The 18,596-nt window shown below is 42.7% G+C and overlaps 1 protein-coding gene across 3 annotated transcripts; it reads left to right on the forward strand.

Annotated features, from left to right (window-relative positions):
• The first annotated feature begins 2 nt into the window (after positions 1–2).
• On the forward strand, positions 3–13,378 carry LOC105016061 (heterogeneous nuclear ribonucleoprotein R). 3 transcript variants are annotated; one of them, XM_013137658.4, is made up of 13 exons: positions 3–167; positions 1,117–1,274; positions 1,454–1,572; positions 2,093–2,200; positions 2,312–2,425; positions 3,538–3,717; positions 3,908–4,043; positions 4,905–5,110; positions 5,254–5,403; positions 5,503–5,624; positions 5,749–6,293; positions 7,625–7,701; positions 10,123–13,378. In XM_013137658.4, exons 2-12 carry the CDS (start codon positions 1,121–1,123, stop codon positions 7,654–7,656), a joined length of 1,866 nt encoding a protein of 621 aa, XP_012993112.2. In that variant the 5' UTR covers positions 3–167; positions 1,117–1,120; the 3' UTR covers positions 7,657–7,701; positions 10,123–13,378. The 3 variants fall into 3 exon arrangements, with proteins under 3 accessions (XP_012993112.2, XP_028981317.1, XP_012993111.2); XM_029125484.2 differs by having other exon boundaries at positions 7,625–13,378; XM_013137657.4 differs by lacking the exons at positions 7,625–7,701; positions 10,123–13,378 and having other exon boundaries at positions 5,749–7,200.
• The last annotated feature ends 5,218 nt before the right edge of the window (positions 13,379–18,596 follow it).

Raw genomic sequence — 18,596 nt, forward strand, 5'->3', positions numbered from 1 at the left:
TGGCGGAGTCGAGTTGACTGAGGAAGGGGCGTGAACGAGCACCCGAGCTGTCATTCTCCGCTGTGCAAACCCAAATAAACAAGAGAACCCTATTTCCGAACACGTTAGTTCACATTTGGCACATTGTGACAATTTTAAAGTTTCCAAATACTGGGCTTTGTGGAGCGGTAAGTGTTTTCTGTCGGGAAGGATTATCTACGAAAGCACTGTTGGGCATTGCGATAACGTTACTGAAGCCTCGTAGGACTCGGAGCAATAGGCCCTGATTTTGGACCTGGTAACGGGGACAATCAAAATGGCATAGAAATTAAGTTCAGCCTTTTTAATTGAGGTTGTATTCTCTTAAATGCGTGTAAACCGGTATTTTTTTTTATCGAATTGTGAATTAGGTCGAGGGGGCGGGTCGGCCTGTCTTTTGTATACAGACGATCCAACGTACCATAACGTAGATGTTGCTCTATATTTATCATGCTATTCAAGCTACTGCACCATACCGTTGCTAGCCAGATGTCACATTAAACAATTCACGGCTAGCTATGCCCATATAGCTTCTTGTCCCATTTTTCGGTTGTCGGTAACGTCGGTCTTTTTAGCCGTTGTATTTATTGCCCATGCACGATTAGACGCAAATACTCGTGTACTGCTAACAAGTATGACGTGAATTATGTATTTAGTTACTTCATAGCTGTAATATTGCGCGCGAAATGGTATCCAGGTGGATTTCACGTCGACCGTGTCTCCAGCTTTACTCCAGTTTCGTTGGCTTTGTCTATAATACTTGCGGTTAGCGGTAGCCGCCTTTCATTAACTTTAGCAAATTGGCCAAGCTCATTTGGAACTATTTCAAAATGAACCAAGCTCAACTCATTATTTCCCTGCCGCTGTTTTATTGACTTTTGTGCGATGATATTATACCTACGTCAGGTGGTATAACAGTTTTAGGCCTACTTGATATCGGTTAATACGTTTACATAACTGGGCAGCGAATAGTATTTGACTGATTGTAGAGGTAATAGTGTAAGATTATTTTGTGACATAAATGGGCTTTCGCCATGCGGTTTCTAGTTCTATCCGCGATGCACTGATATTTCTTGACTTCCATCATTTGGCCCTCAGGAGAATGGCAGCTGAGGTGAATGGCAGTTCAGCTCTGACTAAGGAGGAAGAAGAGCCCATGGACATAACTGTTACACACACCGAGAACTACCAGACACTCATAGATGCAGGCCTTCCACAAAAAGTGGCAGAGAACCTGGATAATATATTTCAGACTGGTATGTCGTTAGGTCATTTCATGTAAGGCAGCTTTATCTGAAGGACTCATCTGTGAGATTGTGTCAGAACCCCCACACCCCACCACCACCACAAAAAAAATCTGACCTTGAATCTCATGAGGAATGAAGGACTTATCAGATGTGTCCTGTAAATAAAATAACCCCTCAATCAATTCCAGGACTAGTGGCCTATGCTGACCTGGACGAGAGGGCGATCGACGCTCTGCGGGAGTTCAATGAGGAGGGCGCCCTGTCAGTCTTACTGCAGTTCAAGGAGAGCGACTTGTCACATGTACAGGTGAGTGGTCCTGTCCATGGGTAAAGGGCTTCCAGAGAACGAGGGAGTTTATAATATCTAATCAGATCATTTCTAAACGCATGTAGTGTAATCACCACTAAAAATACAGTGAAAGAGATTGAATGACAAAGCCGCTGTAGAGTTGAACTGTGACCTGTTCCCTGACTTTGATTTCATCCCTGGGCTTTCATTGACTCCTAACTCAAGAAAATATATAACATATAAATATATAGTACTTTAATGCCATTTTACTGGTTAGGAGGGGTTATTTAAAATGTTTATGCTTAACTTTCTTTTTGACTATTAAAAGCAAAGTTAATGTATTTGCAATGGGTTTTTTTTAATTGAAAAATAGTATATATGATAGTATATAATATTCAAAAGGTACAAACCCAGATTAAGAAAATATTACGTGATTTAAACACCACTGGTCCCATCCAGATTGTCGCTCGAGTGGTGCAGGATTAAAAAAAAATGATAATAGTGGTTAAAACAAAACTATCTGTCTTCTGTCTTTCAGAATAAAAGTGCATTTCTCTGTGGAGTGATGAAGACCTACAGACAGCGAGAGAAGCAAGGAAGTAAAGTTCAAGAGTCCACAAAGGGTCCTGATGAAACTAAGATAAAGGTGAGACTGAAGACATGGTGAACAGATCATTTCCCCATACGCTTTAACACTGTTGGCCATATGGTGTGCAGGTCTCTGAATTCATTTAAGAATGTCGTTTATTCTTTCTAGGCTCTCCTGGAAAGAACAGGTTACACTTTGGATGTCACCACAGGACAGAGAAAGTATGGGGGACCCCCACCTGAGCATGTCTTCTCAGGGGCCCAGCCCGGCATCGGAACAGAGGCAAGAAGCACAATCTCTTTTATATTGGCTGTGAAAGACACTGCCATTTCATGCTGCTTTTCAAGGAGCCACCCTCCTGCAATCTAATGGAAATGTGTGATTGAATGGCAGCTGTTGTGAAACTGTTTATATGGTGGCTGAACTTTGGTTTTGGGAAGTTGTAGGTTTGGCTAATCACCGGGAAATGTTGCCCGTGACCGTATAAAAATTAAACTTGGTTTCGGGGCAGTTAGCTTGCGCAGGCTGAACTCTGATCTCTGCAAAGTTGGTCTGACTTTTTGGATAGTCTTTAGCCTGAACCATCCTTAAATTACCCAGTTTACACTCAGTGGCCACTTTATTAGGCACCCCTTCCTGTATCACAAACAGAAAATACAAAGCATGCGGTTTAGTTGTTGTTTGACTTAACGTTAGAAGGGGAATACACTGACTGTGGAGTGGTTGTTCCAACACCTCAGAAACAGCTAACCCCCTGCTGACCTCCTTCTGACCTCCTCTGTACAGTTTAGACACTGCAATATAGTGTCTAGACTTTACAGAGAATGGTGCGATAAATGGCTGGAGGCAAAGGGGTCCTTCCCTGACGCTCTGTGTATCTAATAAAGTGGGCGGTGAGTGTCAATGGAAAAATGTTAATGTTGCACCATTAACTACTCTCTCCTCAAATGTTTTCGGGAATAGCCAATAACATTTGATGTTACATTGGGTAATTTATGGATCGTCCCAAACCAGACCCATTGGGATGTCCAAAGTCAAGCCACATATATCGTTGGCATTACAAGCGGGCCACATGAGGATTACTTCAGTTCTGTCAGCTGTGAGCAAGTGGGCAGGGTTAAAACCTAACACAAAGATAGGCGTTTCATAAGGGAGTTAAGAAATATTCTGTCGCAGTGAAAATACAAACTAAACTTTTTAAGATTTGAGATTTATGGTGTATCCCTTTTAAGTAATACATCTGAGTTGAGAGTTCACGGTCTTACCTTAACTGGGAGAGCAGTGACACTCTCCTGCCAGATGTTCAAAATGCATCGAACACAACCTGTGTTTTAATTTGACCTACCTGGTAAAATAATGTGTGATTCATTTATCTTCTTATCTATCTTATGCAGGTATTTGTTGGCAAGATCCCCAGAGACCTATATGAGGACGAGCTTGTCCCTCTCTTTGAGAAAGCCGGGCCTATTTGGGATCTGCGCCTGATGATGGACCCCCTCCTCTCGGGTCAGAACAGAGGATACGCTTTCATCACCTTCTGCAATAAAGAGGCTGCCCTGGAGGCTGTCAAGCTTGTAAGATTCACCTTTCAACCGCCACAGGCGTGACCTGGCCAATAACAGTGTTTGCCTTGAAAACACTGAAACTTTAACACAGTTTGGTCGCTGTCCCATCATCTCAGAGTTGTTTGAAGGTTTATCTATGTGTGACTTCCCAGTCTGGGCCTCCTGTTTTCAGAGCCGTTTTGTTTGTCTTTTTTTCTAGTGTGATAATTATGAAATCCGGTCGGGTAAATACCTTGGTGTCTGCATCTCTGTGGCCAACAATCGTCTGTTTGTTGGGTCAATTCCAAAGAACAAGACAAGAGAAAGCATATTGGAAGATTTCAGCAAAGTCACAGGTTAGATGAAGCTCAGAATACTTTTGAATACTTTTATGCCCTCAATACTTCAGTAAAGTTTTATGTTTCCAACATTGTCTGACAAGTCAAATATAATTGGATGTACTTGCATATTGATGCTAGATTGAGCATTTCAACCAGCTATTAAGCTGAGAAACTGATTCGTTTGTTCCTACATACATTCCCAAATACATGGGGACCACACCTGTCTGTCTAGCTAACTGTCTGTCTAGATGCCTGTCTGTGCCTAGCTGCCTGTCTGTGTCTAGCCGCCTATCTGTCTGTACCTAGCTGTCTGTCTGTGTCAAGTCATCTGTCTCTCTGTCTGTCTAGCCGCCTGTCTGTTTCTAGCCGCCTGTCTGTCTGCCTGTGTCTAGCCGTCTGTCAGTGTCTAGCTGCTGGTCTGAGCCTAGATGTCTGTCTGTGTCAAGTCGTCTGTCTGTCTGTGTCAAGTCGTCTGTCTGTCTGTGTCAAGTCATCTGTCTCTCTGTCTGTCTAGCCGCCTGTCTGTTTCTAGCCGCCTGTCTGTCTGCCTGTGTCTAGCTGTCTGTCTGTGTCTAGCCGCTGGTCTGTGCCTAGCTGTCTGTCTGTGTCTAGCTGTCTGTCTGTCTAGCTGTCTGTCTGTCTAGCTGTCTGTCTGTCTGTCTAGCCATCTGTCTGTCTGTCTAGCTGTCTGTCTGTCTAGCTGTCTGTCTGTGTCCCGTTTTCCCAAATTAATTTAAATTTTCTACTGGAAACAAAATTTACAACCATTTGGTGATGTATCCAAGTCAATTTTATTGTACTCATTTTATGTAATCAGTGCAGTGAAGGCTTTTCTGTGGATTATTTTTAACGTGCCCTTTTGTTTCTATCCACCAGAGGGCCTCATGGAGGTTATACTTTATCATCAGCCGGATGACAAGAAGAAGAACCGCGGATTCTGCTTCTTGGAGTACGAAGACCACAAAACCGCGGCCCAGGCCCGCCGCCGGCTGATGAGTGGCAAGGTCAAGGTGTGGGGGAACCCTGTAACTGTGGAGTGGGCTGACCCAGTGGATGAACCGGACCCAGAGATTATGGCAAAGGTGAGACCCTGAGGTGTCTGAACGTGACCACAGAAAAAAGGACGTCAAATCACAGAACATTTTCCTTAATGTAGAAATATTTAACCTGAGCCAGGTTGTCCAGGGGAACCGCTTCCGACCGTTCTTTGTTTGTCTTCCACCAGGTGAAGGTGCTGTTTGTGAGGAACCTGGCCACACCTGTCACGGAGGAACTCCTGGAGAAAACCTTCTCCCAGTTTGGCAAGTTGGAGCGGGTCAAGAAGCTGAAAGACTACGCCTTTGTGCATTTTGAGGAGAGAGACGCTGCCGTGAAGGTGAGTTCGGCCGCCTCCAGTGGATGTCCATGTCCTGAGTCTGTTTACCTTATAGAGCGTCTCTGGGAAATTCACTCGGGGAAACCCACCACCGTTTAGGCAATGCAAGAAATGAACGGCAAAGAGCTGGAAGGCGAGGAGATAGAGATTGTCCTGGCGAAGCCTCCGGACAAGAAGAGGAAAGAGCGGCAAGCCCAGAGGCAGCCAAGCCGGCCGGCTGGGTGAGTAGAGCGAATGGCTGGTCTTACGGACTGTTCACCCGTTCAACCTGCCGTTCATCTCCGTCCTGTGGTCCGTCTTTGCCCTGAAAACATGTCGCTTGCTCTCGGTTTGCCGTTGCCACAGATACGACGATTACTACTACTATCCCGCCCCACGGATGCCGCCACCCATGCGCGGGCGCGGCCGTGGCGGCAGAGGGGGCTACTCCTACCCGGCGGACTACTGCGGCTACGAGGACTACTACGACGACTACTACAGCGGCGGCTACGACTACCACGACTACCGAGGGGGCTACGATGACCCCTACTACAGTGGCTACGACGACCCCTACGCCCCGCGAGGACGGGCGGGCAGGGCGGGTCGCGGGGCCCCGCCCCCTCCCAGAGGGCGAGGAGCGCCGCCCCCCCGCGGCAGAGGCGGCTACGTCCAGCGGGGGGCCCCCATGGGCGTGCCAAGGGGGGGCCGCGGGGGCCGGGGGGGCCCCCCTCAGCAGCAGAGAGGCCGAGGGGTCAGGGGGCAACGGGGGAACCGCGGGGGGAACATGGGCGGGAAGAGGAAGGCGGACGGTTACAACCAGCCGGACTCCAAGCGCCGGCAGACCAACAGCCAGAACTGGGGCTCCCAACCCATCGCCCAGCAACCGCTGCAGCAGGGCGGCGACTACTCTGGTAACTATGGTTACAATAATGACAACCAGGAGTTTTACCAAGATTCTTATGGGCAACAGTGGAAGTAGGCACAATGCGATTGGGCTCTGACATCAACCTCTGATTGGCTGTGTGTACGGCATGTCACCTTTCACCTAAAAGATACCGTTAAAGGAAAAAGCAAAACGTGCATAAATTGGCTTCACATTACCCTTTTCCCCCCATATTTGTTACACTACAGTACCAATACGGAGTGAAAGATGAGTGTACATATAAGCAAAATAATTTGTTATAAATCTTTTTTTTTTTTTTTTTTTTTTGTTGCTTTGCTTGTGGCTACTTTGGGACAGTTTTGGCTTGAAAAGCAAGACAATTATTTCATTCTTTTTAAAAGTTTAATTTCTATATTTTGGCCCGGGGTTTGTGTTTTTAAAGCTGGCATTTACAGGAAAAGTGGATGGTCATTAAAAACAAAAGAAAAATGAATTGATAAAGCATTTGCAATCATGAGAACCATTCAGTAACTGGCCACCAGTCCCTTGGCCCTTCTACTCTTTGGACTTTTCCCCTTGCAGAGTTCTGGTAGATTCTTACTGCTTGTACATAAAGGCTTTAAAGTGAGAGCTTTATTTTCAGTTTTGTTGTAGATGTGGGGGGGGGCATAGAGGATAGTTAAAATTTTTATGTATCGTAACAGTTAAGTTAAAGTTGTATGTTTAGCATTTGTAGAAGTAGACAAACTGTGTTTTTCTAAACGTATTACTACAAATTCAAAACTCTTCTCAAATTTACCCTTTTAGATAATGAGTCTGGCAAAATCTTAAAAGCCAAGACAATTTGTTCTTTGATGTGTTTGTATCTATAAAATGTTATTGTTACATTTCAATAAAACTCAACCATACTTCATTCAATTCTCAACAATTTCAAATTCAGTTGTGTCATGGCATATTTTGATCAGACCAATTTTGACCTCCATGTTTGGCCTTGAATGTGAGTTACCAATCAAAAAACTAACGAAATGAAAGACACAAACCAACTACTGAGATCAAGTAGTTCTTTCACTGATGTTTTGCTATAGTTTCAGGCATCTTTACACCAAGCAGCGTAAGTTGAGTGGCATCAAAGCATTTACACCAAACACCTGGCAGTTCACGCAAATCCAGTCCTTCCGTGCCCCTCCTTTCATTACCCAGCAATACAAATTTTTCACAGCATTTTCTTTTTATAATTTCTTTTAAAAATGTATTCATTTTGATTTCTCACGTAGTTATTCTCCCGTTTACCTGAAACCTGTCAGTTTTATTTAGTGTTTTGTTTGTTTAAGTTTCTCCTTTTATTCCGAACTACCCCAGGTGAAGACGCGAGAACCGCTGCAGTTGAGTGAGTGAGGAACACATCTGTTCTCTGCTGTGTTCTTCCCCAAAGAAGGGTGAGCCTGGTTTACCTCTTCACCGCTAAACTGGTGCTGCTTTCCTCTGCTGAGGGGCCCCAGACCAATTCAGTTGTTTTAAACTGGTGCTGCTCTCCTCTGCTGAGGGGCCCCAGACCACTTCAGTTGTTTTAAACTGGCACTGCTCTCCTCTGCTGAGGGGCCCCAAACCACTTCAGTTGTTTTAAACTGGCGCTGCTCTCCTCTGCTGAGGGGCCCCAGACCACTTCAGTTGTTTTAAACTGGCGCTGCTCTCCTCTGCTGAGGGGCCCCAGACCAATTCAGTTGTTTTAAACTGGCGCTGCTCTCCTCTGCTGAGGGGCCCCAGACCAATTCAGTTGTTTTGCTCAGTAAAACTATGCATTAGTTCAATGACATCGCCAATCTGATGGGAACTTGTGTTAAAAGTTTCTATATTTGTTCTCTGTTAAATGATGGCGCCCCTAAATAAGAACGTCTGCATGATACTTAGAGGAGAACGCGTGAACGCGGATAATGCAACAGTGTTTTCTGAGCAAAACACGGGAGAAAAGCTCTCCTTGTCTGAGGACATTCTGAAAGCTTCCCTGAACTAGCACTGTGTTCCCACAGACCAGAACATAACTGACAGTACCGTTCATGCAGATTAGGTTTCAACTGTTGTTGAAAGTTGAAGTTTACCGCCATCCTGAGTAAGAGACATTAAAGAGGGCAGATGTAATGGCTGCTTCAGCCTGTTTGAATCAACCTGGAAGCAGTGAATCAAAGACAAACGTTTAACTGCGACATGCACTCAGGGGATGTGTTGTGTCCAAAACGCTCATGTCTAAATTTGGAAACCAATGGGGCTTTGAAGACAGTGATGAGTGTTTTTCTGCTCACCACTGCGAATATTGAAGAGTAATGCAATTGGAATCTTACGTCTGCCGAACATTGCGGAAGGACCACGTGGTTGGCTAATCTGTTTGTACAGGCTGACGGGATGCGGTTGCCCCATTAAAAGGTTCTTTGGAAGTGCAGAAGGAGTTCATGATCACCAATCATTGCCTGTATTCTGGTGTCCTATCTAGGATCCCTTTGCCAAGTCTGTTCTGTTTAAAGGGAACAGGTGTCTGTTTGGAGTTGACCCCACAACCTCGTCAGTCTTCAGACATGTTGCTTTCTTCATTAGATGTTGTCTTCTGGACCATGTGTGCAAGCTGACCAATATCCCGTTTTCCCTATGTTAGATGATTAGGCTTAGAGTCTCATGCTAATCTATATGGACAGAATAAAGTCTAGTTTGATACTCTTGTGTTATAGGCAAAATATATATTATTTAGAACTGGACTGGTGTCTAGTGTTTTATAGTTTTTTTTTTAAGGGGAAGTTTAGTAAAAAACAATATTTTACGTGTTGGTATTTTTGATACAATGAGTTTCTACAGTCGATGTTTGACTTTTATCAAAGACAAAAATGGCAAAATAACTGTTGTACATTAATAATTTAGCCTTGAATATACAAAAAGAAAATGTATTACACACAATCACTTATTACCCAGTCTAGATTGAAGTCCCCCTGGCAACTGACCACCTCTTGGTGGCTGTTGTAACAGTCATGTTTATTCATAATGAATACTCATGTAAATTAGCTCAGTATCTCACCCAAAATACCCTGAAATAAATCTCGTTTGTGTAGCTGTATGTTTCCAGTGTGAGACAGTAAATTGAATGTCGATTTATTTATGGCATCTGCTTGTAGTTCCTGAGTCACATCTCGGAAGGAGCTCTGAATTGTAATTCTGTAATTCATGTAATCCTGGTCATGAGCGCCTCCTTCCTTCCATATGGTTTTGTTTTCCCTTTGCCCCCATGCGTATCTCTGTAACACATTTTATGACCCAAGTAATGGCCCCTGCACACATTTTCCCAGGCGTCTTTATGTCCAATTTAAATGTGTATCGATCTACATGTTACAAACACTTCAAATGCCGTGCAAATGTGATGTTACAATCGTCATGTTGTCTTGTTGATGATGTGAGATGTGACTATGAAGGTGAAGGCCCTTGGAAATCCATCATAGTTTGACTCAAAAAATAACCCTGGTCTTTGAATGACAATGTCGCTATTGTGCTTGAAAATAGAAAACACTGGGTAACATCACATACAGAACATGTATTTAAATTGAATTAGCATTTTGGAATTTGAACCAAATGATCAGCGGACCAGAAGCCAAATAAAAATATATAATTTCCAGGCTACAAACAGCTCAACCACCAAACTATGTTGAAGCACTACGCCCAAATTTACGAAATTTGGTACCCGAAATCGTTTTGCCTGTTCCCTGTGATTTAAAAAACAAAGAAGGAATCAAGGAATATCAGATGACTTCCAGGAGGAGTAATGTAAGTACTCTCTTATTGTATTTTAACTCCTTGCTTTTGTCACCTGGCTTATCTATCAGGGTCTGTTCGAGGCGGCTCTGACCCAGTCTTGTTACGATGTGGACTTGCTAGGTGGGGCTTTGCATTCTGAGGCTGCGTGAGGACTAAGGGTAAGTTTAGGACGTTTCCTTCCCAAACCATTGTTCTTTTTCACTGTCTTTCTCTTGTCCTGCTTTAGGTTCTAGCTAATCCCTATTGGGATTTGGGTGCCGAAAGCGAACCTCTTGTTTCCGGGTGAGTTAAGGTAAGAGAAAAGTGCTGCGTTCCTTCTACACAGTAAAAGATAAGTTTGGAGAAAAAATAAGATCCAGAGTGGAAAAATGGCTAATTATGTTATGTTCGTTGTTGACATTAAATACAGAAAATACACAGAAAATGTTCTGCCTTTTGCACAAGCAGTGTGTTGTAAAGATCAGCTCAAATGCTGCTCTTTAGGGAACCAGTTCGTTAGAAGTGAAAATAACCTGTCTAGGACTTTGCTGGTCCTCCGACTTTGCCTGGTGGTAATTGGGACTACCGGTCACACAGTGACTTACCATTAATTAACAGAAACACATTTGGCATATCCAGACTTCCACACGTACAAGCCAAAAATCTGCACATTTAGAACATCAATATTTTATTTAGTCTATTAAATCCTGCCTAAAATGAATATTTATTTTAGGCAAGTCTCATGAAATAAGATATTAAGATTAATGTATTTCGCAAGAACTGAAAATGGGCGTTTGCCCGCAGAGCTGTTATTCTGTGTTAAGCCATAATGAGACGTGTTCGTGGAAAACGGGACCTGTGCGCCTGAATATTAGATTTTAGTGAACGTTCGCTGTAAGACAAATTTCAACATCGTAAAAAAAATCTATATATAGTTTGGATTATGCAGCCCTCTAATTAAAGGCATGTGCTTTGTTCTTGTTTGCTGTTCTCTCATCAAGTTCTATTATTCTCACCCATTGGCAGGGCCAGGGGGAAAATAAATATCATTCATATGAGCTTGAATAGCCAGGCTGTGCTTTCCTGTGGGTGCTTTTCCATTCATGTCCATCACTAAGTGTTAGCGCTTGACAAATAGGTCTATACCAGCTGCAGTCATCCAAACGGCTTTCGCCCAGGATGCCATTTAAAAACGTTTTAACTTATAAGAGACATTTCACTCGCAAGCCACCTGGTTCACTGTGCAACCGGCCTTCATTTGTTTAAGCTCTGCATGTGCCAGCTCCTCCAAGCTGCCCAGCACCCTGTTAAGACTGGACACCAACCACGACATCCAAAACCAAACAAAACTTATTTTGGAAGATCAGCAACTTGTTTCCCAATAGATATTTCACTAACATCCCCTCTCTCTGCCCAACGCAGAAAAAGCAATAAAAGAGGAATAGAAGAACGTATGGCGATTAGACATTCTGCACCCTGAAATAATATCAGCCTATTCATTACTAATATATACAGAGGCCCTTGGCATAGGTCTACGTTCTCTCCCAGCCTCGTGGATCGATTGTTTGGAGCATGCCCATACAGTATGAATAATACAGTCAACACTCTGAGGGAATGACTAAAATTTGATTTATTTTACAATATGTACAGCGCCCCCTGGAATTATTGACCCCTTAGGTAATAATGAACAGAAAAGGCTGTGAGATATTGTAATTATTTTTATCAGCTTGATCTTGAACACAACAAAAATGCATGAATCCTATAATTGAGTGAAAAAATTATCATAAATAAATAATTATTTTATTCAAAAATATATGTGCCTGCGATCTGTAATTTGCCAACATAACAGATCCAAGATGTGTCCTATAATGTTTTCTGAGGTGGGAATGGATTTGAGACCATTCCATCATACAGAAAATCCAGATCCCTCATGGACACTGTAGACTCAACTTGAGCTCAGCCAACAGGTTTTCCATGGGATTTAAATCAGGGGACTGATGGCCACTGCTTCATCCTTTGCTCTGTGCTTTCAATTTGTGGTCCTTTTGGAAGATCAAAGTCCATGTTGCCATGTGTCCAAACAAGGTTCCCAAGTCCTTTGGAAGCAAAACAGCCCTGTGCTTTCAAAGATCCACTACCATACTTCACAGTAAGGATTGGTGTTTGATGCCAAAAAGCTGAATGTTGGTCCCAGCAGACCGTATAATCTGGTTTCAAAGTACCGGTGACATTTACCATCCAGACACTTACGTTTGTGGTTTGGTGACAGCAGAGGCTTTCTTCTGGCAACTCTTCCAAATAACTTCTTATTATAAAGGTGCAAACGTATATGTTGGGTCACTAGACCACTCTCACTGTGTGTGGGGGGCGATTACACATCCATCCTGGTCCAGGCCGGATCATCTCAACTACAGTTGTTTTACAGTTGTTTTTACTGTTTACCTTTTACTGGAGAGGGGCATTTTCAGGCATGTAGCTATGTTTTTATAGCCTGATTTGTGAATGTCAACAACCTTTTGTGTCATTTCATTGTATGTTCTCTGGCCTTTCACATGTTGATGTAGTGAAACAAACGTTGTGGATGACCACTTCAGAGTTCCCAAAGACTCATACAAACTTTAAAAAGTAAAATATTCATTGGAATTTACATCAATAACATTTTGTTCAATAAGATTATATTTTTTTTCATCCCTCTAGCAGAGTTCCCGAGACAAATAGAATTTATGCCAAGGCGCATTGAAGCTGTTCTGGCGGTTCGTGGCCCAACACCTTACTGTGACACTTTACGTTGGTTCCTTCTGTATCTTTCGGTATTCTGTATCTTATAACAGATGACAAGATGACAGCCGTTATATCAAGGCTTTTGTGTCTATGAATTCAGGCAATCACAAGCCACCTTTGGTTGGTGCCACAGTGATCAGTTTTACAAATTACTTCAGTTTATACTTGCATGGTTTGCTCGAATCGAGTTGCATTCATAAAATGTTTGTTGACATGGATTAGGAAGTAAGCCCTGCTTGAAGCAGATCCAAAACAGTGTCGGAACAGAAGCCTAACACCACAGAGACTGGTTCACATTGTTTCCTGTATAATGCTATGTTTAATGAATCGCTACTTCATTATGTTCCTTTTCCCCATGCAACATTTTACTTCATCACATATTCTTTGTCAGAGGTGCACAGTTTTTTATTCCGCAAACCAGATTGAACTACACAAAGACTGTTCAACTTTCTTCCCCTGATACTTGCCAAATTTGAATCCTTTGAGAAATATGTTGAAAGTACCATTTGAGAGTACTGTTTTAGCAGTGTAAGTCATTTTACAAATAAAAATTATTTGATTTTATTCTGGAGTGTGTAATTTTGGTCTGTTCTTGTTTTGTGTATCTCATGGGGATTTCATACTAGCTGGACTCCCACTGTTTTAGAGTTTAAATTGTTTGCGATTGTTTTACAATGTCCTGGTATTTGGGGCTCTTACAATGACAATTTCAAATTATAATGTGAGTAAATTTTGCCAAATATCTGCATGTAATGTAAAGCCTATTAAAGAAGCAGTTCAGTTAACATACACATTTTGTGCTTTATATTGTTATACTATCTACACAAGATAATAATAATACTGATATGGTGATCATTTTGGGACTTTAGCGAAGAAAGGCCATACCGTTCTGGTTCTTATTGCGCTGCTAGAAGCGAGGTTCCCCAGTCTAGACCGGAATGGTAATGAACAGAATAAAGGCACTTTACCTTGATTAAGCTCGGATTTGGCCAAGCCGCCACAATGAATCGCTAAAACGGCGAGGCAAGGTAACGGCAAGGTCATTGGATTTGATGTACCCCACCCAACCCGGACGATGCTGGCCAAACTGGTAGCAGTCGTGGTCTAAACCACGAGAACGATTTGAGGCTTCCAACCGTTCATAGAAAACTGCTAGACTAGAGTTTTAAAACCCAGTCGCTTGAGTTGACACCTTTTGAAAACTAAAAATATCAAAGTTGAATCATGTCACAATCAAGTTGCCTAATTTTGCTAAATGTTACTGTCTGAAGCTGAATTTTTTTCTAAATCTGAATACGTTTCTATTTACTACCACTTGAGGGCAGAGGAGCTCTAGAGACGGAGAGTCAAGCATTTCTTCCTTCTAAACAATTTTATAGGATTGACATACCTCACAGTTAGGAAGAAATACCGCTGTTTAGAAAAACAAACGCTTCTTAAATGTAGGAGTGGCTCCCTGTAGAAAGGGAGATGTAGAGCCAGGATGAGTGGGCCATTTTATTACTCTCTCAAGTGGTTTCTTTGTAAGAGTAAGCATTAAACTCTCTGCCAAATGCTTTGTTTTATGAGGATATTAATAATTTTTGTTACCATCTCAGCGCACTAGTAATGAACTTGTTAACACAGTCTCCGTGCTTAGCCACCGCGCTATGCGCAGAACCACTCCCTTTTCCAGCAACGATAATAATGAGACCATAATCTGTCACTCCATCTTGTGCCCGTCTGCCCCGCCCCCAAGCTCCTCGCTGGCCTTGTGAAAAACACCACTGCCTTCTACTCCACGACCCACATCAATATGAGAATGAAGAGAATCTGTCTGACTCACCTGTGCTCCGTAGTCCGTTACCTCTCCACCTGACATGGTACAGTATGCATATCTATGGGCAAGTACACCGAAATGACTGAGACATGGGTGACATTTTCTTCTGAATTTCTTGTGATGACACATTAGATTTTTTTTTTTTTACCTTCAAATGAATGATGGGGTTATTTAATGGATAAAGACAATCATGTAGATATACCTGACCAGAACCCCCCCCCAACAACATTTACAAATACCCAGATTTGTACTTATTGTAATGATGCTGTTAGAGGCAGACATCCCTGAGGAACAGCACAGACTAAATCTACATGCAGTGGGTGGGTGGTGTACACACTGGATCAGATAATGGGATATCAGCGGTGAGTACATCCTTCACATTAATTTACTGCGGATGTACAGATTTTCAGTCTCAGTATAAGGTTTAAGGAGATGAGCAGAGGTTTTGGTGCAAAACAGAGCAGCTGTTAGGTTTGACGGTTTGAATGTGGCCTGATATGTTGATGGAGGAGCACTTCAGCAACGACTTCGAACCACGACGCGTGGGGCAGAGCATCCAAGCCATCACAGACACCCGGCCGAAGAACCCCGCCCCCACAGCGAGCGACGTCTCCTTCACCGACGAGTTACACAGGTTCTATGTCCGCTTCAACAGGGACCACAAAGAGCCAGGCATTAAGGCTGAACTCCCCCCAGATGCCCCCCCCCCAGACTATCCACCGTAGAAGTGTGGTCTACACTGGGCAGGGTGAATGCGCGCAAGGCTGCTGGTCCAGATGGACCGGGCGTGTGCTCAGAACATGTGCTGGGCAGCTGGCCGAGGTCTTTGCTGACATTTTCAGCCTGTCCCTGGCCCAGGCGGTGGTTCCCACGTTCTTCCAGACCACAACCTTTGTGCCAGTGCCGAAGCAGTCGACTGCATCTAGCCTGAATGACTTCCAGCCTGTCACACTCACCCCCACAATCATGAAGTGCTTCGAAAGATTAGTTCTGGCCCACCTTAAGTCCTGTCTCCCCCCAACACTGGATCCCTAGCAGTTTGAGTACCGGTCGAACAGGTCTACAGAGGATGCCATCTCCACAGATTTACACTCTGCCCTGACCCATCTGGACAAAACCAACACACATGTGAGGATGCTATTCTTTTACTAGACTTCAGCTCAGCATTCAACACGGTCATCCCCTCTAGGCTGGTCAACAAACTCCATGACGTGTGGATCAGCCCCTCTCTCTGCACCTGGACTTTGGACTTCCTAACCAACCCAGTCTGTCAGTCTTGGCCCTCAACGCAAAGAAAGCCAAGGAGCTCATTGTGGATTACAAGAAGTCTAAATGCTACAGTCATGCCCCAGTCCTCATCGATGGTACTGAGGTGGAGCGTGTGTCCTGGGTGACTTCTCCTGGCCCCTAAACACCTTCTGCCCTCCTCTGTTTGCCTTTATTGCACATTTAGTGTTGCCATTTGTACTGCATTTGCCTTCATTGCACATCGATACATCCCACTTGTAATATACATATACTCATTACTTTAAAATACTTGTAAATTTTCTGCCCTCTTCTATTTAAGCTTCTGGTTAGATGCTAACTGCATTTAGTGGTACTGTATTTGTACTGTACTATTCAATGACAATAAAGTTGAATCTAATCAATGATGCCTTGTATCTACCACTGGTATGGATGATCAATCTGTCTTTTTATCCATAGCTCTCACAATTAATCTGGGAATATTTCTACAGCATTATCCCTTTGCTCTACACCTAAACACAGTTGGAGTGACGACTTGATTGTTAAATTGGAGTTGGCCAAGTATATGTCGAAAATCAGAATTAACTTCCAATGTGTAATTTTTCCAAATCTCATTTGAACATAAAATATTTTGCACAAAGAACCAGTTAAAATGTAACCACCTAACTTGTGTTAGATCTGTGACATTGACAAGAGCCGAGAGGTCTTCACACTAACAGAAATCACAGGAGGATCTGAGTCACTGCTTTAGTGAATTAAAGAGGAACATAGCATAAAAGTGTTAATCTGATTATGGACAGGATTGTGTCAGCGCTGTTTTAATTTCAAGTTGCTCCAACTGAATTATGAATTCCTGTTTTCAAATATTTTAATTGAAGCTCAAGCCGATTTCTCAAGCCGATTTCCTTTTTCAGTTACTGAAAACACAAACAGGCGAAACAGATTGTGACAGAGTATTTCCATCCACGTCAGATAAACCTTTTAGAGATGACAGCATGTTTCAAACATATATTCAGATATAATTTCATATTTTTGTGCTGGATCGATTGATATAGATGGTGACGAGTGTCAGTGTGTCCATGATTATCTATTAAGGTTGTTGTCATATAATGGATCTGTATCCCTAAAAAGTTGTCTTTCTGCTTCGTTGTGGCCTTCAGGGGTGTTGAGCTCATTGCTGTTCGCGTATGGCCCTGTAGGCACATTGGTTCTGAGCTTGGTTGCATTCCTAATTTAGGTTTGTAAATGTGACAGTGGTAATTTTACATGTGTGTGAGCAACATGTCTCAGTAGCAAGAAGGAGTTTTGTAGCTTTACTGGTATATATCCTATATTTTTAAATGCTTTGAGCCCCACCAATTTTTTACATATAAAAACGTCACTGAAAGACCATCCGCATTGATTACAGATATAAATGTATCCCAAGTTATCACTGCAATCTGCTAGAAATATCAGTGCTTTTAGTTATCTGTTGAGGGTTGTTTGTCAGATTAAAACTGCATCATTCATATTTATGTATGAATGTAGGGATATTCGGGTACAAAAAGTAAAGCAATTGCGGGAAGAAAGCCTTTGTAATGATATTAACTCTTCCCAGTGGGAATATCAGGAGGGGTCTCCAAAATGTCATGTTTGTAATGATATTAACTCTTCCCAGTGGGGATATCAGGAGGGGTCTCCAAAATGTCATGTTTGTACTGATATTAACTCTTCCCAGTGTGGATATCAGGAGGGGTCTCCAAAATGTCATGTTTGTAATGATATTAACTCTTCCCAGTGGGGATATCAGGAGGGGTCTCCAAAATGTCATGTTTGTAATGATATTAACTCTTCCCAGTGGGGATATCAGGAGGGGTCTCCAAAATGTCATGTTTGTAATGATATTAACTCTTCCCAGTGGGGATATCAGGAGGTGTTTTCAAAATGTCATGTTTGTACTGATATTAACTCTTCCCAGTGGGGATATCAGGAGGGGTCTCCAAAATGTCATGTTTGTAATGATATTAACTCTTCCCAGTGGGGATATCAGGAGGTGGGAAGATCATATTGTTTTGAAACTTCAATCCACAGCAAATTTGTCTTAAATGGGCGATGTTCTGACCAACAGGGGTTTTGCATCCATATCAGCATTAGCACCTTCATGTTCAAAATGATCTATTTCCAGAGAAGGTACCAAAGAATTGACCAGGTCAGGTATGACTGTTACTATATCGGGGTTCAGTAACATAGTAAGGGAGAATTTAATCTGCCCACTTATCTTTATAATTAAAGCCTGTCTAGGATAGCGTGTGCCTCAGCATTCAAAGCAGAGAGAAATTGACAAATCTCAGCAGATGAAATCTGCCTCAAGAGGGAACCGTGTCAATGAGAAAACAGATTTGGAAATTGCACTAATCAAGATTTGTTTTTAGATGTGTCTTTTGTAGAGCACTCTATCTAACCAAAGGGTCCTACTTTAAAAATATAAAAAATATGGAGTGCATGAGATTCTCTAGAATAAATTATTATTGTCTACAAAATAACAGCCTTCCTCCTCCTGGAGTTAGAGTTGGGTCAGTACATCCCACATAACAATGCTGGAGGGATTCTGTAAAAGTGAGTAACATAAAAACATTTCACTTCTTGCTGCTTTACTATTCCTGCTAGATCTCAGACTTTGTGGACGGCACAGAAAATTAACAATGTTTGAGTATGTAACGGGTGTGAAATTGCTAGTCA

This window comes from Esox lucius, chromosome 15 (assembly GCF_011004845.1).
Source record: "Esox lucius isolate fEsoLuc1 chromosome 15, fEsoLuc1.pri, whole genome shotgun sequence".
In the NCBI taxonomy this organism is placed as follows: domain Eukaryota; kingdom Metazoa; phylum Chordata; class Actinopteri; order Esociformes; family Esocidae; genus Esox; species Esox lucius.

Coding starts and splice junctions, on each gene's coding strand:
- LOC105016061 (XM_013137657.4), top strand. CDS start 1,121: ATGGCAGCTGAGGTGAATGGCAGTTCAGCTCTGACTAAGGAGGAAGAA. Junction 2,201..2,311: donor CTGATGAAACTAAGATAAAG/GTGAGACTGAAG, acceptor TATTCTTTCTAG/GCTCTCCTGGAAAGAACAGG. Junction 5,404..5,502: donor AGAGAGACGCTGCCGTGAAG/GTGAGTTCGGCC, acceptor ACCACCGTTTAG/GCAATGCAAGAAATGAACGG.